Source organism: Lithobates pipiens, unplaced genomic scaffold (genome assembly GCF_037356315.1).
Source record: "Lithobates pipiens isolate NorthernLeopardFrog02 unplaced genomic scaffold, aLitPip1_a1.2 Scaffold_25, whole genome shotgun sequence".
NCBI classification, from domain to species: Eukaryota; Metazoa; Chordata; class Amphibia; order Anura; family Ranidae; genus Lithobates; species Lithobates pipiens.
The window spans coordinates 194,128,779-194,150,541 of record NW_027507787.1 but is presented as its reverse complement, the minus strand read 5'-3'; the positions used below and the strand labels follow the sequence as shown (position 1 = coordinate 194,150,541).

The 21,763-nt window shown below is 41.6% G+C and overlaps 1 protein-coding gene across 4 annotated transcripts in view; it reads left to right on the top strand.

Moving 5' to 3' along the window:
• The window catches only part of PLEKHA1 (pleckstrin homology domain containing A1), a 101,161-nt gene extending 80,425 nt beyond the window's left edge, over positions 1-20,736 (top strand). For 2 of the 4 annotated variants that reach the window (XM_077455355.1, XM_077455354.1), the window contains exons 8-13: positions 1,826-1,894; positions 1,987-2,051; positions 7,751-7,814; positions 12,105-12,194; positions 17,408-17,485; positions 18,087-20,736. In XM_077455355.1, the coding sequence (XP_077311481.1) occupies positions 1,826-1,894; positions 1,987-2,051; positions 7,751-7,814; positions 12,105-12,194; positions 17,408-17,485; positions 18,087-18,371 (651 nt within the window). In that variant the 3' untranslated portion in view covers positions 18,372-20,736. The remainder of the gene's footprint in view (positions 1-1,825; positions 1,895-1,986; positions 2,052-7,750; positions 7,815-12,104; positions 12,195-17,407; positions 17,486-18,086) is intronic. The other 2 variants (XM_077455357.1, XM_077455356.1) reach the window with 2 other exon arrangements.
• The last annotated feature ends 1,027 nt before the right edge of the window (positions 20,737-21,763 follow it).

The window sequence follows — 21,763 nt, the reverse complement described above, 5'->3', positions numbered from 1 at the left end:
GTTTCTGGCAAGGTCATGGACTCCTCTGGTGGACACTGCAGACGATCTGGTAGTCCGGTATAGTCGGATCTAAACCTCTCCTCCTCCTATCAAGATTTTGCTGCGGCTTTTGCACAGGCTCGAGGTCAAAGGGATTCTGATCATTCTAGTGGGCCCAAATGGTCTTGTTAGTCTTGGTACACCGACCTGGTGCGCATGGTTGCTGATGTCCCTTGGTGACTGCCTCTCGGGAGGTTCTACTGTCCCAAGGGCTGATCTTTCATTCTCCTTCAGTTGCTGGTTTTGAAGGCCTGGCTGTTATGAGGCAGGTGCGGAAGTTAACAACACTACTGAAGGCTAGGAAGCCTTCCTCTGGGAATATTTACCACCGGGCATGGATAGCATGCATATCCTGGTGTGAGGCGCTTGGCATTTACCCTCGTTCTTTCTCAGTGGCTCAGATTTCGACCTTCCTTCACGGGGAACTTGGCCTTGAGTACCATCAAGGGCCAGGTGTCTGCCTTGGCGGTTTTCTTGGCGTCCCCTGGTCTTTCACTCCTTGGTGCGTAATCTTAATCAAGGGGTTTAGCATCTACCTTCCACCGCCGTGGGATCTACTCTTGATGCGTTCGGTTCTACAGGAGCCTTCCATTTGGAAATATTCTGGAGGTTCCTCTGCTTGCTCTGTCCCAGAAGGTGGCTCTTTTGGTTGCCATCTCCTCTGCTTGCAGAGTGTCAAAACTGTAGGCGTTACCATGTCATACTTCTTACCTGGTGATCCACAAAGATGAAATGGTTCTTCGCCCTTGTCCGTGTTTTCCTCCTCTGGTTCCTTTTGACTAAGGACAATGTATTGCCTTCCCTGTGTCCCAGGTAAAAATGCCCTAAGGGATTTACCTTTCATGCCCTGGATGGGTTCGGGCAATTCGGGTGTATTTGGCAGTCACAGGGCCTTTTCTGAGATCAGACTCAATGTTTGTGATCACGGACAGGCCAAAAAAGGGGCTGTCTGCTTCTTCTGCAACCTTTCTAGATGGGTCAGACAGACGATGACTCTCTGGTCTATTCTATCAGGGGTTGGATTCCTCCTTTCCCCATTACAGCTTTTTCTACTTGGCTGCTTGTTGCTTCTTGAGGATGTTTTTTTTTTCTGTGCGCAAGGTGTTGCAGGCTGCTGTTTAGAGGGTCTATTCCCTTTTGAAGGGGTATTGTTCAGGCTCTTGTGCTAGCCTTGGGATTTTTCATTGTCCCATCCCTCATGTTTGACACTGCTTTGGGACATCCCTATGTTCTGAATAATGGAGCGATATGTCTGTCAATGAACAAAAGAGAAAATTGGATTTTTAACTTGCCGTAAAATCAATTTCTTTGAGTTCATTGACAGACACAGCACTCACCCCTCTAAGGAGTTTTGATGCTCCATACACTGCTTGTTACTAAACTGAAGGTCTATAGCAGAGAGGGGGGTGTATATCACCTAGGACTGCCCATAGGCATAGCCAAGTCTTTATTTCTGCCTAGTGTCCTAATCCTGTAAGGGGCGATATAACCCTATGGTTCTGAATAATGGAGCGCTGTGTCTGTCAATGAACCCAGAGAAATAGATTTTACGCTAAGTAAAAAGATCCAATTTTTCAGAGGAAACTCAGCGATGGCAGTTTTAATAAAAAAAAAAATAATAATAAAAAAAAAAAATATATATATATATATATATATATATATATATAATTATATATTGTGCTTTTTCCTTTATCTTGTATAAATACATAGCAGGTTAAAGTAGGAAATGACATACCTTCTTTTTTTTTTTTTTTTTTTTTTTTTTAATCTCGCTTTTACCCTGAAGATGAAGAACTGGAAAAGAAGATTCTTTCTCCTAGATGAGAATACAATAGGATACTTCAAATCTGAATCGGTAGGCTTTGTGTTTTTTTTCTTCTTTCATTATCAGTGCTGGCTTGGTTATGGAATTTACTTATCTGCTTTTACTTTACCAATGTGTCATAGGACAGGGAGCCACTGCGAGTGATACAACTGAGAGAGGTGCAGAAAGTACAGGAGTGCAAACAGGGGTGAGCTTGCTTTCGTTTAATTGAAGATTGCTGAACATAGTACTGACATCACATCAATATGCATAAGATGCCAACAGTCACAGCAGCGGTGATTGTGAAACCTGTGAGCTCTGTAACTCTGGGTTCACAGTCTAGTTGGTCATTGACTCAGAGTATGCAGTAGATATTCAGACCTTTTTTTTATTTTGCTAGCTGCTGTTCCTGGTCACTGATCTACTGCATAGGTAAGCTATGATACCGGCTATAGCTCTGCACTTTTGGGGCCTGTTCATACCAGGTGTACTGGGACTGTATTAGGAAGTCTTGCCCATCGCAAACCCAACTCAGGGCATGAAAAAGCTTTGTTCCCTACCATGCTGCAGTGGTGTATTCTGAAATATGTACAGGATGCAGTATTTTTTAAACAGCATGGTGCAACACAATCCACCGCACTGCTTCGTCTCTGCAACTTCAGTAGTCTCTGAAGGCTGGTTATTCCAGAGCATCAGCAGGAAATTCCAGAAACCAGCCCTGGTTCACATTGGTTCACATTGATGCTACTTTGAAATCGTAGTAGCGTGATTTCAAAGTAGCAAGGTCAGCACAATTTCAGCTGCTACTTGATAGACATCTGCGTGGCTTCATGCACAGGTGTCTATTGAAGTCCCATTTGAAATTGGCAAGTAGTGCAGGAACTACTTTTGAAAATCGGTGCAGTGCCGCAAGATCGTGGTCGCACCGATTGGAACAGTGCTATTGCCCCCAATAGGCTGCGACACTTCATGCGATTTGATCTCTCAAATTGCATGAGAAATTGCTCTAATGTGAACCTAGGCTTAAAGATACTTGGTAGGTTGGAAAAAAAGTGCTCTTTTGTTTGTATGCTGGAGAAATCCTAATTGCCATGTTTTTAGTGGAGAACTCTTCCAGAATTCGCTGTGATTTCTAGATCATGATTTCTCTTGTACAGTTGTGCTTAAAAGTTTGAGTAACCTGACAGAAATCATGAAATTTTGGAATTTATTTTGAAAATGACTGTGAAAAAACGGTCTTTTATTTAAGGATAGTCATTATATAAAGTCATTTATTATCACATAGTAATCACCCAAACGGCCGTGATCAAAAGATTACATACCCTGGAATCTTTGGCCTTGGTATAGACACACAAGGTGACACACAGGTTAAAATGGCAATTAAAGGTTGATTTGACACATCTGTGGCTTTTTAAATTGCAACTAGTGTCTGTGTATAAGCCCACGTTCACATCGGGCCATTTTGACATGTCAAATCGGCACCTATTGCAGATGACGGAACCTTCTGATTCAATGCACCGCTGACTTTGTGGCTCCGCACCAACTTCCAAAAGTAGTTCCTGCACTATTTTCGGCGACTTAAGGGGGCGATTTGAATAGACCTCTGTGCATGAACCTGCACAAATGTCTTTTGAATCGCCCCCAAGGTTAGCTGAAATGCCAGTTTGAAATTGTACAAGTTCACCTCGGTGACCTCAGTGTGAACGGGGGCTTAAGGGTACGTTCACACTGAATGCAGGTTTGAAATTGTGTGATTTCAGCTGAATTTCAGTGGGAGTTTGGGGGCGATGTGAATGACCTCTGTGTGGGTTCATGCACAGATGTTTATTGAAATCGCCCCGGAAGTTGCCAAAAGTAGTGTAGCCACTACTTTTGGAAATCAGTGCAAAGTCAGGGTCGCACCAGTTGGGCCTGTTGCTGGAAATTTGGCATTCGATTTGACATGTCAAATCGTGCCAATGTGAACGGGGGCTAAGCAGGCAATGAGTTTGTTAGCTCTCGCATGGATGCACTGAGCAAGCAGGTTAGATAATGAACCAGTTCAGCCGCTGAATTACTTTACTGGCTGCGGGTGGGGATGTCAATCCCCCCCCCCCGCACCTTCCGGTGCCTCTTTCCGCACGATCAGGAAGCCGGAGATGATCGGATCAGAAGTGAAATGTGTCCAGTCTCAAGCAACCTGTGTTTGCCTAGTACACTGGTGGACACTAGGCAAACAACACATACACAGAAAATGTGCCATCAAACTATATAGGATGTGTGTAGTACTCCCTGTACTGCTGTACTGCAGCCCCATTTCTGCTTTCCCTTTGCATTTGAGGGCGATTGCTGTGTGAATACAGCCAGCAGCTGCTGTAAAAAAAAAAAAAAAAAAACGTACATTCTAATGTAGTGGTTATAAACACTGCTCAAATGGAGTTGGAGAGATCGAGAACTGCAGATCAAAGTTTCTTCATATAATGTCAGTTAAAGCAACCTGGCAATTTTATTTTATTTTTATTTTTTTAATGTGTTTCTATGTGACTTTTTATCAGCCCGTAGTTTACCTTAAAGGCACAGTTCACCTTTACCCAAAAACTGCCTATGCCAGTAGATAAAAACAGCACATTGGCTAAGTGATTAGCACTTCTGCCTAGCAGCACTGGGTTTGTTTGGTTCTAAACCCAACCATGACACTGCCTGCCTGGAGTTTGCATGTTCTCCCTGTGCCTGCTTAGGTTGCCTCTGGGTACTCCAGTTTTCTCCCACACCCCAAAGACTTGCTGCTAGGTTAATCAGATCCTGTCTAAATTAGCCCTAGTATGTATGACTGTGAATTAGGGTATTGTAAATATATATATGTAAAGCACTGCGGTAATTGATGGCGCTATGCAAGTGCCTGTAATAAATACATAAAACAAACTGCAGCTTTGACCAAAAATAATGCCCTTGCTATAGGTGTAGGTCATTTGCTTACCTCATGAAGTCTTACTGAATAATGTCCCCCGTCCTGCCTTGTTCCTAGTACATTGCTAAAGGTCATTCCTAGCCATTACTGTTCATCACAGGAGCACACTCTCAAATGTTGAGCTCTTCGCTATATTGTCAGTGGAGAGAAAGTGCATATGGGTGGGGGTTTGAATCAGAGAAAGCTGTGACGATGGAGGTAAACAGTAACAACTCAGAGTGACCCTTGGCAATGTCCTAGCAACAAGGCAGGACTGGATTATGCAAACGCTGGGTATTTTCAAACAGGGGTCCGAGGTATGGAAATGGCCTACCTAATAACAAGGACATTATTCAACTTTGGTCAAAGCTGCATGTTTTTTTTTTTTTTTTTTTTTTTTTATCTATGGGCTCCCTTGCCCTTGGCAGTTTTTCTGTGAAGATGATGTAACCTTTTATTCATTTATAATGAGGCATAATGAAAAAAAAATTACAATGCATTTTCTTTTTTTTTTTTACACAATGTTGTCAATTTATAAGATATTTCTAACACATAGCAGCTATATAACAAAAATGGAATCCCAAAATACATTCTGCTACTCTTCCCGAGTATGGCAATACCACGGCCTGACCACATACAGAGGCCCAACATTGAAGTAGTATCTTCAGGTGTTCTAGGAGCTTAAATTACACATCTCATTTCATTCCTACCTATCACACTTTTGAAGGTCCTTGAGCACCAGGACTGTGGAATTGCCCACAAAATGACCCCATTTTGGAAAGAAAACACCCCAACGTATATTCTATGAGGCATGGGCTGCAGACAGGTACTCGGGTACTCTGATGGGCTGCAGACAGGTACTCTGGTAACTTAGCCTGTTGACAGGTACTCAGAATGACTGGGACAGTTACTCGGGTACTCGGATGGACTGTGACAGGTACTTGGATGGAGCTAAATTCAGGGCAATCTTAGACAAAAACCTATTAGTCTGCAAAAGATTTGACTCAGGTGGAAGTTCACCTTCCAGCAGGACAACGACCCTAAACATACCGCGAGATATACAATAAAATGGTTTAGATCAAAGCATATTCATGTGTTCGAATGGACCAGTCAAAGTCCAGACCTAAATCCTATTGCGAACCTGTGGCAAGACTTGAAAATTGCTGTTCATAGATGCTCTCAATACAATCTGACAGAGCTTGAGCTATTTTGCAAAGAAGAATGGGCAAAAATGTCACTCTAGATGTGCAAAGCTGGTAGAGACATCCCTAAAAAGATTTGCAGCTGTAGTTGCAGGGAAAGGCGGTTCTACAAAGTATTGACTCGGGGGGGGGGGGGCTGAATACAAATGCACGCCACACTATTCACATATTTATTTGTAAAATATTTTGCAAAACCATTTATCAGTTTCCTTCCACTTCACAATTATGTGTCACTTTGTGTTGGTCTATCACATAAAATCCCAATAAAATACATTTACATTTTTGGTTGCAACATGACAAAATATGCAAAATTTCAGGGGGTATGAATACTTTTTCAAGGCACTGTGTGTATATATACACTTTTTACCAAAAGTATTGCTATGCCTGCCTTTACAGGCACATGAACCTTAATGATATCCCAGTCTTAGCCCGTAGGGTTCAATATTGAGTTGGCCCACCCTTTGCAGCTATAACAGCTTCAAATCTTCTGGGAAGGCCGTCCACAAGGTTTAGGAGTGTGTCTATATATAGGATTGTTTGACCATTCATCCAGAAGCGCATTTGTAAGGTAAGGCACTGATGTGGATTATAAGACCTGGCTCACAGTCTCTTAAGAGTTCCCTTCACTGGAACGAAGGGGCCAAGCCCAACCCCTGGAAAACGACCCCACACCTTAATCCCCCCTCCACCAAATTATTTGGACTAGTGCACAAAGCAAGGTCCATAAAGACCAGGATAAGTGAACTTGGGGTAGAGTAACTTGACTGGCCTGCAGAGAGTCCTGACCTCAACCCAATAGAACATCTTTAGTATGAATTGGAGCAGAGACTGTGAGCCAGGCCTTCTTGTCCAACATCAGTTCCAGATCTTACAAATGCACTTCTGGAAGAATGGTAAAACATTCCCATAGACACACTCCTAAACCTTGTGGACAGCCTTCCCAGAAGAGTTGAAGCTGTTAAGGGTGAGCCAACTTAATATCGAACCCTAAGGACAGACTAAGACTGGGACGCCATTAAAGTTAACGTGTGTAAAAGCAGGTGCCCCAATACTTCTGGTAATATAGTGTGTGTGTGTGTGTGTGTGTATGTGTGTATATATATATATATATATATATATATATATATATATATATATATATATATATATATATATAGATATATTTTGTGTGTGTGTGTATATAATATAGTGTAATTTTAGTATTGCATTGAAAATAAAATCCTCTTTGCATCACAAACACCACTAAATCGCCTAAAAAAAAAAAGCCTTGTTTGTCTAAGAGCAAATACGATAATGTTATTGAATAAACTGGCCCATGTGAGAAATTCAAATGTTACTGTAGTCCATAGGGGGTAATTGGTTACATTCTAGGCTGGTGATATCCTGGAACTGGGCTGCTAGTCCTGATAATCTGTAAAGTGGTAATTGATGGGTTCAGCTTCTCACTTTTAGATCCAGTGTGCAGATGATTTTCTGATCTTCGCCTTGTTCTGCATGTTCTGCATGGCACCAGCTCAGACTCTCTAGCCTTCATTTTGTGTAAAAGTAAACATGAAGGAAGATTGTGCCATCAAATGCAAACTTCCCTGGATGCTGTCATTTCCAGGTTTGTAGAAAACTGACAGGTTCAGTCTGCCGTCCTTCTAAAACCTTCCCTTCCCAGGCTGCTGTATATGTGACCTTTCCTTAAATCCAGGTTCAGCCACTTGCCTTAAAATATGCTCAACCGAAATGTACATCCATGTAAAAGCTGTATTTATGGTTTTCTTCTCTCTATAGTGACATCATGATGAGGGACAATTTGTTCGAAATTGTAACAAGCTCACGAACATTTTTTGTACAGGTATGTAAGTTTGCTGTGCAAGAAACGACAATGATTGTGTCCAAATGTCATAATCTGTAAAATGCTTTCACTTTAACTTGAGTTTTCGTAGCCCACTTCCCTTTTGTAAGTATGGTATTTAAAGCAGACCTACACCCTCCACCTGCATTTCATTGCTAGAAAAAAAAAATGCATTAATGATTACTTGCAAAAGTGCCGTACCAGTGGCAGCATGTGTATGTATGTATGTATATATATGTGTGTTGTGTGTGTGTGTGTGTGTATGTATGTATGTGTATATATATATATATAATATATTTTTTTTTTTTCTGCTTCCCTCTGTGTACATTAGGGCTATAAGCATTTTGCAAAAAAAGCTGTGCATGGCACTGTATAGGTGAATATCGCTGCTCTCCGTCTACCCTCACTTCCTGAGATGAGACTCTGCTCCTCTATCATTTGACTAGTGCTTTGCCTTCCAGAATTGAATACTAGCTCTATCTTGAGTCCAGCAGTATTTAGTACCTGTCAGTAACTGCGTTTTAAAGTGTGCTATAACTTTGACTTAAAAGATATTGGTTATGCTACTGCTGCACTGATTTTGACTGCCCTCCCCCCCCCCCCCCCCCCCCCCCCCATGATCATGATGATAATGATTAGGGATGAGCTCTGGTGTCCAAGAGGGCAAACCCACATGAGCTATCCCACCAAGATGCTCTCAAACCTTGCTGCCAATCTCAGGCAGTGGAGGCATTCCCTGCTCCACATCCCTTGTATGCGGGGTGGGGATGCCTTTGCTGCCTATGATTGGCTGTCGGCTTTGAGAGCTTCCTGGCATGTTGGTTCATATATCCAAACATGCCTAAGCTTATCCCTAATGATGGTCAGGCCCTTTTCTCACAGTAGGATCCTTTTAACTACTACAGTACATTCTAGCTGACAGCTTGCTGAGCCATTTATATTTTAAATAAGCAAGAGGATGCACAATTGCAAATGAACAGACCGTAGATTTGCATTACTGTTCCTCAGACAGAGATGGCATGTCATATTATTCTTGTGTACGCACAACTCACACTGATGGTATTAATGTTATTAGTACATTTTCATGCAAATTCTGTTCAGTTTATTGTGGCAGTATTTTTCCACAGGGGAGAGGGCGAGCAGGTGAAGGGGGCCATGGTGTAAAGGAGACAGACACACACACACACACACACACACACACACACACACACACACACACACACACACACACACGTATTAACAATTTGTGCCTGTTACTGCACCTGTCAAATCTAACAATTGACTGCTGTCAAACAGGTATGGCCACACACTAATGTTGAACCAGTGAAATGGAATTGGATCCATCTATGCCCACCTTAGCCTAGGTTCACACTGCTGCGATGTGGCCCTTGGCATGTAATCCGCACAGGAATGACGCTGCATTTCTGTGCAAATCCCATGCCATGTCTGTGTGGTGTATAGTAACATTTTTGTGCAGCGCTCAAAAATAATGAAAAATTCATGTATATACAAACTAATATACACTGTGCAATGACCACAAAGTCTAATGATAGTGAAAAAAGATGTGAAATTCACACCCAAACTAAAGTCCATGTGCGATTATACAAAGGCTGTTTTGAAACATAAACACAACAGTCTTTGAATAGATGGTGAAAACAAATTGTGTGACTAGAAATGTAATTTCACGTGGCATCAAAGTTAAGATGAAGATGCAGACAATAGAACCATCACCGGTTAGTGAGGAGGCAGATGTCGTCTCTTTAGACGAAACGCATCAGTCAAGCCCTGCTTTTTGATCATGCCATTTTGAACACTTGAGAGAATTTGGTCTAACAAGTTGGCTGCTTCTGAGGACCGCTTCACTGTGACATCTCTTGACCAAAGTCTTACAACTTGATCTGGAGCCCAGGTGTGGAGGTCCCATATTTTGATGGTTGCACCATAAGCCTTGTTGACTCTCTGAGCATTCGCCCCATTGAGTCTTCTCACTCCGTTAAGCCTCCTCACTAACTGGTGGTGGTTCTATTGTCTGTCTCTTCACCTCAACATTGATGTCACGTGGAATTACACTTCTAGTCACACAATTTGTTTTCACCGTCTGTTCAAAGACTGTGGTGTTTGTTTCAAAGCAACCTTTAAGCCCCATACACATGATCAGTTTTTCTGCTGAGTTTTTCCTTCAGATTTACCAAAACCATGTGTGTCATGGACCTGCCTGATTGCATACAAATTGAAACTCCTAAGGTTTGACCTCCTATTATATGGTTTTGGTAAATCTGAAGGAAAAACTCAGCAGAAAAACTGATGGTGTGTATGGGGCTTTATATGATGTCACATGGACTTTAGTTAGGGTGTGGAGTTCACTTTTTTTTTTTTTTATTCGTTTGTATATACATGAATTTTTTAATTTTTTTGAGCACTGCACAAAAATGTTTACTTATCACAAATTATTTTGATTTACACTTAGTAGTGTAACTGCTGGCTGCTATTAGATATGTCAGCGCGATGTACACCAATATCTGTGGGGTGTGTTTTGAGCCATTTTGTATGACTCGAATCGCACCGCATCTGTACCAAAATGGTGCAGGATCCATGTCTGTCTCTTTTTTTTTTTTTTTTTTTTTTTGCCGCACCGAAAACCCATGCGATCCAAGTCAGGCAATTTTAGGCTATCATTAATTTAACTGTACCCGCTGCAATAGATCGCATGAGTGCTGTGTGATTTCAATGAGGTGACACAAATACAGGATTCACAGGTTTCCCACATTGCATATATGTGATTTGGGAGATTTTTTTTTTACCAAAAATATGTAGCAGAATACATATTGGCCTAAATTCATGAAGAAAATAGATTTTTTTTAAACGTTTTCTTTTATAGGATGTGTGTTATAGCCGAAAGTAAAACGGCAAGTTTTTTTTTTTTCAAAATTATTGGTAATTTGGTTACAGCGCAGAAAATAAAAAAAAATGCAGAGGTGATCAAATACTACCAAAAGAGAGCTCTATTTGTGGGGAAAAAAAGGACATCAATTGTATTTGGGTACTGTGTCGCATGACCACGTAATTGTCAGTTAAAGTAACATAGTGCTGTATCGCAAAAAAAAATGGCCTGGTCATGAAGGGGGTACTTACCTGCTCTGTGCGTAATAGTTTTGCACAGAGCAGCCCCAATTCTCCTCTTCTCGGGTCCCATTCTGGTGCTCCTGGACCCTCTCTCCTGCTGGGTGTCCCCACAGCAAGCAGGTGTGCTTTTCAGTAAGCCAATAACGGGGCGGAGGGGGTGGCACTGAGTGTGAATGGACATAAAGCCCACCCCCTCCGCCCCTTTATTGGCTCACTGTCTGTGATTGGCAGCAGCGGGAGCCAATGGCTCCCGCTGCTGCCAGAAACCAATCTGGAGAGCACGTCCCCAGAGAGCCAAGGCTCTCATGGACTTTGCTGGATTGAGAGGGGGCTCAAGTAAGTATTATTGGGGGGGTGCTGCTGCATACAGAAGGGTTTTTGTTACCTTTTTACTTTTAAAAGTTTAAAATAAGGTTCACTTTAAAGTGAATCTAGGCTTCACCCATGTAGGGCAAAGAAATTGGTTCACTTTAATGGTGGTTGCAGTTTATTCTTGCTTTTTTTTAATATATCGTCCTGTCCCTCATTCTGGCAGCTGTGAGCAATTAGTGCTAGCCCTTTGTAAGCTCCAAGTCACAATTTGGAGCTGATACAAGGACTCTTTCCCTGAATGTTCAATACGTTTTTATTTTTTATTATTTTTTAGAAAGCCTTTGAAACATGTTTATTGATGAATTTTGATAAAACTGTCAAATATTTATGAAAATATTAAGTTGTTTTTATCTTAAGGCTCGGTTCACACAGGGGGCGACGCGAGGCGACACGACTTGCCGTGCCGCGACCTGACAAGTCGCCCCCGTTCTGTACTACAGAACCGTTCTAAGAGGAGCGACTCGAGTCGCTCCGACTTAGAAAAAAGGTTCCTGTACTACTTTTGGGTGACCTCGGGCAACTTGCATTGACTTCTATACAGAAGTCATTTGCAAGTCGCCGCTGAGGTCGCGGCAGGTCGCGGTGCGGCAAGTCGTGTCGTCTCGCATCGCCCCCTGTGTGAACCGAGCCTAAGGAGTTAGATGCTTATATTTTTAAACATTCTTCAACCTTGCAGTGCCTAACTGTGTATTGGTTATAGCATGGTTAATCTTTGCTTGTTTAAAATAGTGTTACAGCTTTAACATTTATTATCTATTCTTGACATAATGTCTGTTTTGTCTTCACCCCTGGCAGGCTGACAGTCCAGAAGAAATGCACAGCTGGATCCGAGCCGTATCTGGTGCTATTGTGGCACAGCGTGGGCCAGCCAGATCAGCAGCTTCTGTAGGTTTCATCACCACGTATAGATCTGAGGTGGAAGGTGCTGGTGGCTGTATGCAAGCTGCAGGACACAACTATTTTGTGGTTTATGACTGATGTGTAGTCATACAGGACAGGTTATTTATGTCTATGGTGATCTAGTTTCCTGATTTTTGCTAATGCAAAGACACCAATGAATGTTTCATTCTCCTCTATGTACAGAACTGTATTCTATAGATGAAAACAGCAAGGCCATGCTAGTTCCTCTGTGTGTACAAATCTCAGTCCTATGAGAAAATTCCACAACTTGGACTCTTAAGTGTGTGTGTGTGTGTGTGTGTGTATAGGAGAATCAGAACTAGTCACTGCGCGACTGTTAATGATAAGCTACTGATGACATCTACTACTTCAATTCCAAGCTAATCATTGATATTCTGGGAATAGTAATTATACCTGATATTTAATACATTCTGGGCTCCATTTACAGAATACAAATTACTTTATTTCTATATGCAAAAAAATACTGTTACAAGCAGTTTAAACTGGTTTGGTGATCATAAATGCATATAAAAATATATTCCCTCTGAGGTAAATATTAAATACAACCATTATTTTGTGCTTAAAGGATACGTTCACCTTCAAAAAAAAAAAAAAGTAAATGTTTTTTAGGTAAAAATATGTGCATTTATTTTTTTCGTTTTTAAGGAGCCTGTAAAGCATTGCACCCAGCTGTCTGCTCATATCTTGTATGGGCAGGCAGCTAATAACCAGAAGAATCAATAAACTACTAGAGCACTCACCAGCGCCCAGGTAGTTTCAAGCCATCCATGAGCCGCAAAGGTTGTCGATACTTATAGTTCATTCATTCACAGAAGTCTGCAAATGAATAATATGGCTGGGTGTGCGGAGCCATGCGTGGCAAGGTTCTTTTCAAATTGGGACAGTGGGTGTGGGGAGAAGATCCCCGGCTCACTGTCAGTTAGGAGGGGGATCGTAGAGGGGCTGCAGGATAGATAATCTCCCTGTACACTAGATGCAAATCCCATATATGGTGCATGTATATGCTTTTGATATTTATGAAGAGTTCCCATATAGTACATGCAATATGAGTGAAATCTTCTAGACATTTAGCATTTTATTTATTTTAGCATGATTTGTTTTATAGGATCCATGGTGTTTTAATATTTCTATACTAATAATCAAGTTTTTTTGTGGGAGTTGCAACTCTTAGATATTTTTGGACCTTTCTGAATTAGAATTTTTTCTTTTGTTAGCAGAGATAAAAATAAAGCTACCCGAGCTATTTCCAATTTAGTGAAACATTTGCCATTTTTATAAACAAGAGCATCCTAGAATGTCATTGTAACCCCACTGGGTTGTGACAGATATTTTACTTAGGCCCCTTTCCCACTGGGGTGGTGCGGGCGTCGGCGGTAAATCGGCGCTATTTGTAGCGCTGCTTTACCATAGTTTTAGAGGTTTTAACCCCTGCTGGCGGCCTAAAAAGGGTTAAAACCGCCCACAACGCACTGCTGCAGCGGGGCATTGCCGACGGTAGTGTCACGCTGCCCCATTGATTTCAATGGGTAGGAGTGGTGAATACACTGCTCCAAAGATGCTGCTAGCAGGGCTTTTTTTTACTGTCCTGCCAGCGCAACGCTCCAGTGTGAAAGCCCTCTGAGCCGCTTTTTTAAGGCGCTATTTTTAGCGCTGTAGCGCCTGAAAAACACCTCAGTGTGAAAGGGGCCTTAACGGAGAAAGAAGTCCAGCCAAAGCTCGTTTGGCTGGGCTTCTCCTATGAATCGCAGGAGTGCAATTAGTTTTGGAATCCTGTGACCTGTTTTCAGCAGAGGGCAGACTGAAGTCTGCTCACATCATAGAGATCTGTCAAGCTGACAGTCTCAGCCTCTCGGTTCCCAGCTCCCTGTCCCTCCACTGCTCAGTGCTCCAGTGAGTGAGAAGGGAGCAGAGCAGAGACCTGCTGATTGACAGTCAGCAGCTTTCTGCTGGGGGATCCGAGCCATTGCGGTGTTAGATTGCTCGTTTCTCAGTGTTTGAGGCACCAGGGGATGGATGCATCATCAGACCAATGCTGCATCTAACTAGGTATGTATGAAATTGAAAAACAAAACAAAAAACCTTTTACTTCTCTTTTAAGGGTTATGAAACTAAACTTTTTATCTTTGCTGCATTTTACAGTGGATATATAAAGTCTACACAACCCTGTTAAAAATATCAGTTTTTAATGATGTAAAAAAATTAAGGAAAGATAATTTAAGAACTTTTTCCACCTTTAATGTGACCTATAAACTGTACAACTCGGTTGAACAACAAACTGAAACCTTTTAGGTGGAGGGAAGTAAAAATAAAAAAATTCAAATAATATGGTTGCATAAGTGTGCACGACCTCAAACAAATACCGTATTTGCCGGTGTATAAGGCGACCCGGCATATAAGACGACCCCCTAATCTTACAGGACAAAAACGCTTTTAAAACTGTACTTACCGTATAAGAGGACCCGGCTTTCGAGGCTTCCGAGGCTTCATATTTCTTCCTTCTTCCTGCATTTGCTGGAGCCATTCACGGCGAGCGATGTATTCTATTAATGAATACAAAGCCTGCTTGGATTGGCAGAGGCTGTAACATCAGCCCGCGCCGCTCTGACTCTCCAAGCCAATCAGAGCAGGCTACAGAGTAGCCTGCTCGGATTGGCAGAGGTTGTTACTCCAATCCGAGCAGGCTTTGTATTCATTTGAATACATCGCTCACCAGGATTGGCTCAGCGGTATATACTGTATGTAGCTGAAGCTACATACAGTATTACCGAACACCCAGCCAGCATCCGAGGGGCTGACCCGGCGTATAAGACGACCCCTGCTTTTTTGGCCAATTTTTTTACATGCAAAAGGTCATCTTATACGCCGGAAAATACGGTACTTTGTTGAAGCACCTTTTTGATTTTTTTTTTTTTTTTTTTTTTTTTACAGCACACAGTCTTTTTGGGTATGATTCTATCAGCATGGCCATCTTGACTTGATAATGTTTGCAAAAACACTCCAAATCTGCCAGATTGCGAGGGCATCTCCTGTGCACAGCCCTCTTCAGACCACTCCACAGATTTTCAATGGGACTTGGTCTGGGCTGTGGCTGAGCCATTCCAAAACTTGAATCTTCTTCTGGTGAAGCCATTCTTTTGTTCATTTGGATGTATGCTTTGAGTCGTCATGCTGAAAGATGAAGTTCCTCTTCATGTTCAGCTTTCTAGCAGAAGCCTGAAGGTTTTGTGCCATTATTGACTGGTATTTGGAATTGTTCATAATTCCCTCTACCTTGACTAAGGCCCCTGTTTCTGCTGAAGAATAACAGCCCCAAAGCATGATACTGTCACCACCATGCTTCACTGTGGGTATGGTATTCTTTTGGTGATATGCATTGTTTTGCTCCAAACATATCATTTGGAATTATGGCCAAAATGTTCAACCTTGGTTTTATCACACCATAAAGCATTCTCCCATATGCTTTTTGGAGACTTCAAATGTGTTTTTACAAAATTTAGCCGGGCTTGGATGTCTCTGCTTACCATGGCTTTTGCTGTAGGATGCAATTAAGAAAATGTCAGGAAAGGCCTACTAGAACAGCTGAACTTTTTTGGGTGTTAATCGATGGCACTTTAAATGATGGCAGGTATGTACTGACTCCTATTTCACATGAGTTTGAATCAGAATGTGTTTGCCTAATCCTGAACACTGCTACATCCTCAGTTAGAAGAGGGTGTACAACCACATTATATTCGTTTTTTTATTTTCAACCCCCCCCCCCCCCAAAAAAAAGATTTCAGTTTGTTTTTCAATTGAGTTGTACAGTTTATAGGTCACTTTAAAGGAGAAAAAAGTTCTGAAATGATTTCTTTGTCTCAATTTTTTACATCCCAGAAACCTGACATTTTAACAGGGGTGTGTAGACTTTTTATATCCACTTTTTATATCCACTGTATATAGACCGAATTAGAAAGTCAGGTGAACACAATAGACACTTCATGAATTGCTTCTCAAAAATGATTCCTGTAGACAAATTCATGAAAACTCAGTTACTTTGTATTCTGTGTGTATGCTGCTGCTCCAGGTGGGTCTGCCACATAGCCGCTTTCCCCTCCAGTGTATTCAGGTGCAAGCCTTCTTATGCAGCCATGGGAACAAGTGCAATAAGATCTAAAGGGCTGCATTCATTTTATTGGTAATCCATAAAACACCATATACAGCAACAGTAGACATCGTGGGAGCAAGCTAGCGGGTTGAAACACATTGACTGTGTCAGCTTGCTCCCACGTTATCTACTGTTGATGTATATGGTGTTTTTATGATCACCAGTAAAGTGCATGGTGTTTTCAAATGTGCAGCCCTTTAGATCCTATTGCATTTGTACCACCTTTTAGTCTGTGCTGGCCACAATTTCTCTGTCACTGAATTATTTATATATATTTTTTTTTACTTTTTTTTTTTTTTTTTTTACCTTTTTTTTTTTTACCTTTTTTTTTTTTTCCACCCAGTTGTGTGCTTTTCTTGTACAGTAGCTAGGCAACACAACTTTCAGTGTTGCCAAAATTTTTGTCCAGTGCTTTAATACTGATTTAGTCCTAAAACCTTCAATTTATATACATCAGTGATGGAGTTGGTAAGAAATGCTTCTGGTTTCACTGGCCCATGGGATAGGATGGCAGTCCAGACCCTTGATCCTGATAAGTGATTCAGATTTCAAACCTTGCTTGCAATTATTACCACTGTTTGTGCTGCAGGGTGTGATGGTGCTCTTTATCGCTTGTTGGAAAATCTCCAGATGAACAGAACCCAATTATTCACTCTTCTGTGTATAAGAATGGAGAATGAAAAGCACTGTGAGCATTCGTACAATTCCTGGTGCTGAAACAAATCTCATTGAGGATGGGTAGAACTGTGGCAATAAGATTGCTTTTCCTTTTCCTTCCTATTGCATCGATGGCAAAATCTCCATGTTGTGCTTGTTTGTTAGAAGCTGCCTTTGTTAAACTTTGAGGCAGTTGTGTAGGTAGGAGACTGTTGATTATTACCAAAAAATATATATACCTTTTATGTCTAGGAACTTGTCTTTAGTTCATCCCGAAATGTGTGTAATCTTCGTTTTACAGGCCCCTTGATGAATCTTTTGCCAGCAGCTGTTTTTGTTCCTTTCATCTTTTCTTTTATTCTACCCTACTTTTAAGGTGTATTTAATTCCCACCCTGCCCTGTCTCTCTGCAGATGCGACAGGTCAGACGTCTTTCAAACCCCTGTATTCCGAGGTATATGGGCAGCCATGCATGCCCACAGTACTGACCAATCACTGCCTCCCCATACCATTTAACCAACCCCCATGTCCACACAGTCCCCATCCACTCATCTGTTCAGTGGGTTTCATGTACGTAGCTGTACCATATCATAACGTTCTTATGCTTGCATGCAACATGTTTGAACATTTGTCAAAGCATGCCTAATCTCAGGAAGTCACCGAGACCAACCGATCACATCATTAAACTGCTTTGTGTTACACTTATAACCCTAACAGCCTTTTTACAGCTCTGCCTGAACGTGCCTTCAACTCGTAGTTAAGGATGCCAGAACAATACAGTGTGTTAAAATGTAATTACTCATGGATATATTTTGAGCAGAGGGCTTCACACGCAGTCAAGTGGCTATGAACTCCTTCATCTTTATGCAGTTCTTGTAAGGACGTGAAGGAATAATCAAGTTTATATAACCGCTTACCTTGCTTCTTGATCTTACAGTTGCTGACTCACTCTCTGGCTGTTTCATTGTTTTGAGCCCGACACTGATTTACTAACCTGTTCAAATTAGCCGTGATTGTTTCTTTCTTTGTTTTTTGATTTTTTTTGTTTTTTGCAGGAGGCCCCCACCACATATTCCGAGCACAGCTCCTCTTTTCGCTCCTTCAGTCACCCTCACTCGGCCGCCCGACTTCAGCACTCTGACCCCGGGCCACCATATCGGGATAGGGACGAATCTAGCACCTTTACCAAGGCCCAACCAGGATATCCCAAGATCAAGACTGTCTCTCCAGGAAACCAGACTAGCAAAATAATCCCTTTGTTGTCCAATACTACATCCATTGTTCCGCCAGATTTGGGTGTTGATATAGATGATGCCAGCCTGCCAGTCACTGATGTCTGAGGTCATTGTAAGGGACTGTATCTGGACTAGCTATGATTTCATCCCTAGTTTCCAACCGTGTGTGTATAACATGCATCTACTCTCCTGCTATGCACCCTTGGATCAGTAGCAAGAGAATGTGGGTTCCACCGCATCAGTTGGACCATGCACCTCGGTGACTTGCATAACATAAACACATTCCTAAATTGGAAGTTTGTTCCCCTGCTGCAGCCAACATGGGGAGGGAGTGACTGTTGTTTTCTAATACCTTATTAAGGAACTGTCTGATTCTGTTCATACGAGTGTGCCATGTTCGGCATGGAGTGCCTTGTTACCCTTATAGCAATTGTATTGCTCAGCTGTGCAAGCTGTAGCTCTGGCCCATATAATAGTTGTTGCACTACAACTGGTGCAGATACCCGAGCAAGACATGTCATTTTGTGTTTTAACTGGTAGTACTAAAATAGTATTTTCATTTTAACAAGTGGCCCATGGCTGCAAAGCAATAAAGCCCGCACGAGATTTCTGGACCACAGTAGGTGAATTCTTGCCACCATTCCGGGACCCCTAATGTAATTTGCACACCCGCTGACAGTGCCACTAATAGGGGAAAGTGTTGTTTCCAGGAATGGAGTGTTTTATTTTATTTTTTTTTTTTTTTTTATAGATATGTTACCTACTTGATGTCAGTTTTTTTTTATAGAGAGTGGTCCCACTTTAGGCTTTATACACACTGGTTGCAATAAGTCCGATTGGTTTGTTATGACATTGCTTGGTCCTGACCAAATTACCCTTGAATAAATTTTAGATTTAATTTAGTTTTTCACTATATAGCTAAAGTAGAAGGATGAGCAGTACAGTCTCTGTTAAACCTTGTCCTCCCTCTGCCATTCTAGTTTCTGCATTCTGTTCGTATAACTTTTTCCAAGCAGTCAATTGACCGCAACACTTCAGTTCGATGGAGTGGTTGGTGGGCATGAACTCTTTCGAGCCCCGTAGTGACTTAGAGCTGAGGGTGCTGGCGGAATTACATTGCAGCTCTATGGTTTCAGCACCTTTGTCAGCTTTGGTAGAATAGATGCAAACTGGAGGTTTGAGGTCATGTGACCACTTGGAAAAAGTAGAAAAAAAAATGTATTGCATTGAGATTTATTACTAACTGAATGCAGGAAGTGGAAAAGCAGTAAGCAGACAACATTTAAAAGGTGAGTTCATTGTATTGCCTTTCCTTCTACTTTCAAAGCAGTCTACATTGAAAGAATATTGAGATTCCTATTCCTAATCTTTCTGAAAATGCTGTTTGCTTGGCTGTGGATGGTGATTGAGCAGCTTCAGTACTTTGAGACTGACTAAGAACCGTTATGCATTAATTCTTCCCTATTTACTTAGTAATTTATATACTTGTTCCAGGTCAAAGAGTCAAAAAGTACTGCAGTCCTGAATGGTCAACAAGTATTTTTGAAAGGAGGCCAGCAGTGGAAGCTCCTTTATTTCTTTAAGTACAGACGTTTTTGGTATTCCTTGACATAAAAAGAAAAAACAATTGTTTCATCCAATAACCATTTAGATGTTACTTTTTTGTTTTACCTTACTGCACTGAACTATGGCAATTGGGATCTGGTAACTATCCTTCCCTCAGCTAATATATACTGATCTCTGTGGTCATATAAAAGACAATTGTAATGCCCTAGGCACATATGTTTATATAGGCTGCAACACTTTTGGCACTAACTCTTTTTGTAGATCGTTGTAATTGAAGAATAAAGGCCTTGTACATATGGGTTTCTGGTTGTATGATAGAAGTGTGTTTATGTTTTTACAAAGCATTTTCATAGCTTTCAGACAGATTGAAGTAGCTTCGTTGAAACCTTTGAAGAGCCCTTTAGCTCCAGTTTGGGGTTAAACTGCATCCATGATATCTCCTGGTGGCTCTAGGGTAGTCTGTGCACAGCCTATATAAGTGCAGCGTTTTAGGATGCAATCAAATACACTCACTGCAACCAATGTGTATGGGGCCTTGCGCTCACTGTACCTGTTGTAAAACTCTTGGTTTATCAGTGAATTCCCCAGAAAGAGCATCTGGTCTCCACAGTGTTTTGTCTCAAGTGCCTGCTGACACGCTTGTTGAAACTCTTGTGCCGTAAGACTGTTGTCTTGTGAACTGCTGATACTAACAGGTCTGCTGTAAACTCGTGCTTCCGTTCATGACTGTTCCTAAGATGACAAAATTCAAAGTGTTTTTTTCCTTCTTTGTATTTTTTTATTATTATATTTGTGGGTGATGGGTTCTAATTTATAAAGAAAAACTTCATTATGTATAAAGTGCACCTGTTCGAAAAAAGACCCTTTTATATATCACTTGAAATAAAACTTGTTTTCATTATTAGTTTGTAAATGTGACAGTGTATTGACTTTCAATGTATGGTTATTTGTAAACTTAAAGCCGAGTTCCAGCCTGTATTAGAAAACTTTTTACGTCAACAGCTACAAATACTGTAGCTGCTAGCTTTTATTATAAGGACACTTGTCCAGCAAGCCCATGATGTCAGCAACCCAAGCTGATCCGTCTATCAGCTTTCAGTGCAGTTGCCGGTATTACAAGTAAGGGAAACCAGCAAATTGTATTTACCATATTTATCGGCGTATAACACCTGCTAGCTTATAGCACGCACCCCAAGTTTAAGAGGGAATTTTAAGGAAAAAAAACTTTTAGGAGGGAAGTTTAAGGGAAAAAAAACTTACATTTAAATGCCCATCAATGCAGCCTTGTCAGTGTCTAGCTGCAGCCTTCTCAATCATTGCACCATTGTCAGTGTCATTTGCAGCTTTGTCATGCAGCCTTGTCCATCATTGCACCCTTGTCAGTGTCATTTGCAGCCTTGTCAGTTTCATGTTCAGCTTTGCCATTTAACAATGCCGCAGCCAAGATACAGTGCCTGATGTCCTGTGTATCTCGGCAGCTTTCGCCCGCTCTCGGCCAACGAGAAAGGCCGAAGGCAGCCGAAAGCCGCCCACAGCCTCACAATCGGCAGGGGATCGGTGTATAACACACACCCACGATTTCCCCCTGATTTTTAAGGGGGAAAAAATGCGTGCTATAAGCTGATCAAATACGGTATACTAATTTTGTTTTGAAAGTGTCAGCTGCCCATAGTTTTGACCACAATACCCATATGGCTATCACAAGTATTGATCTTGCAAAGTATCGAATTGTATCCACTGCTGTCTCACCGATGACGTCTGCTGACAGCCATGATTCATCCAAAGCCTTGACTATATTTTCCCTAGGGACGTTTTGAAGAAGCGCTGTTTCCATGTTTTCGGTCCATGCCCATAGGGCTTTGGATACAGATAAGACAGTTGCTGACTTCCAAGCGTTTACCCGCCATTTGGTAAGCTCCTTTAATTTGGAG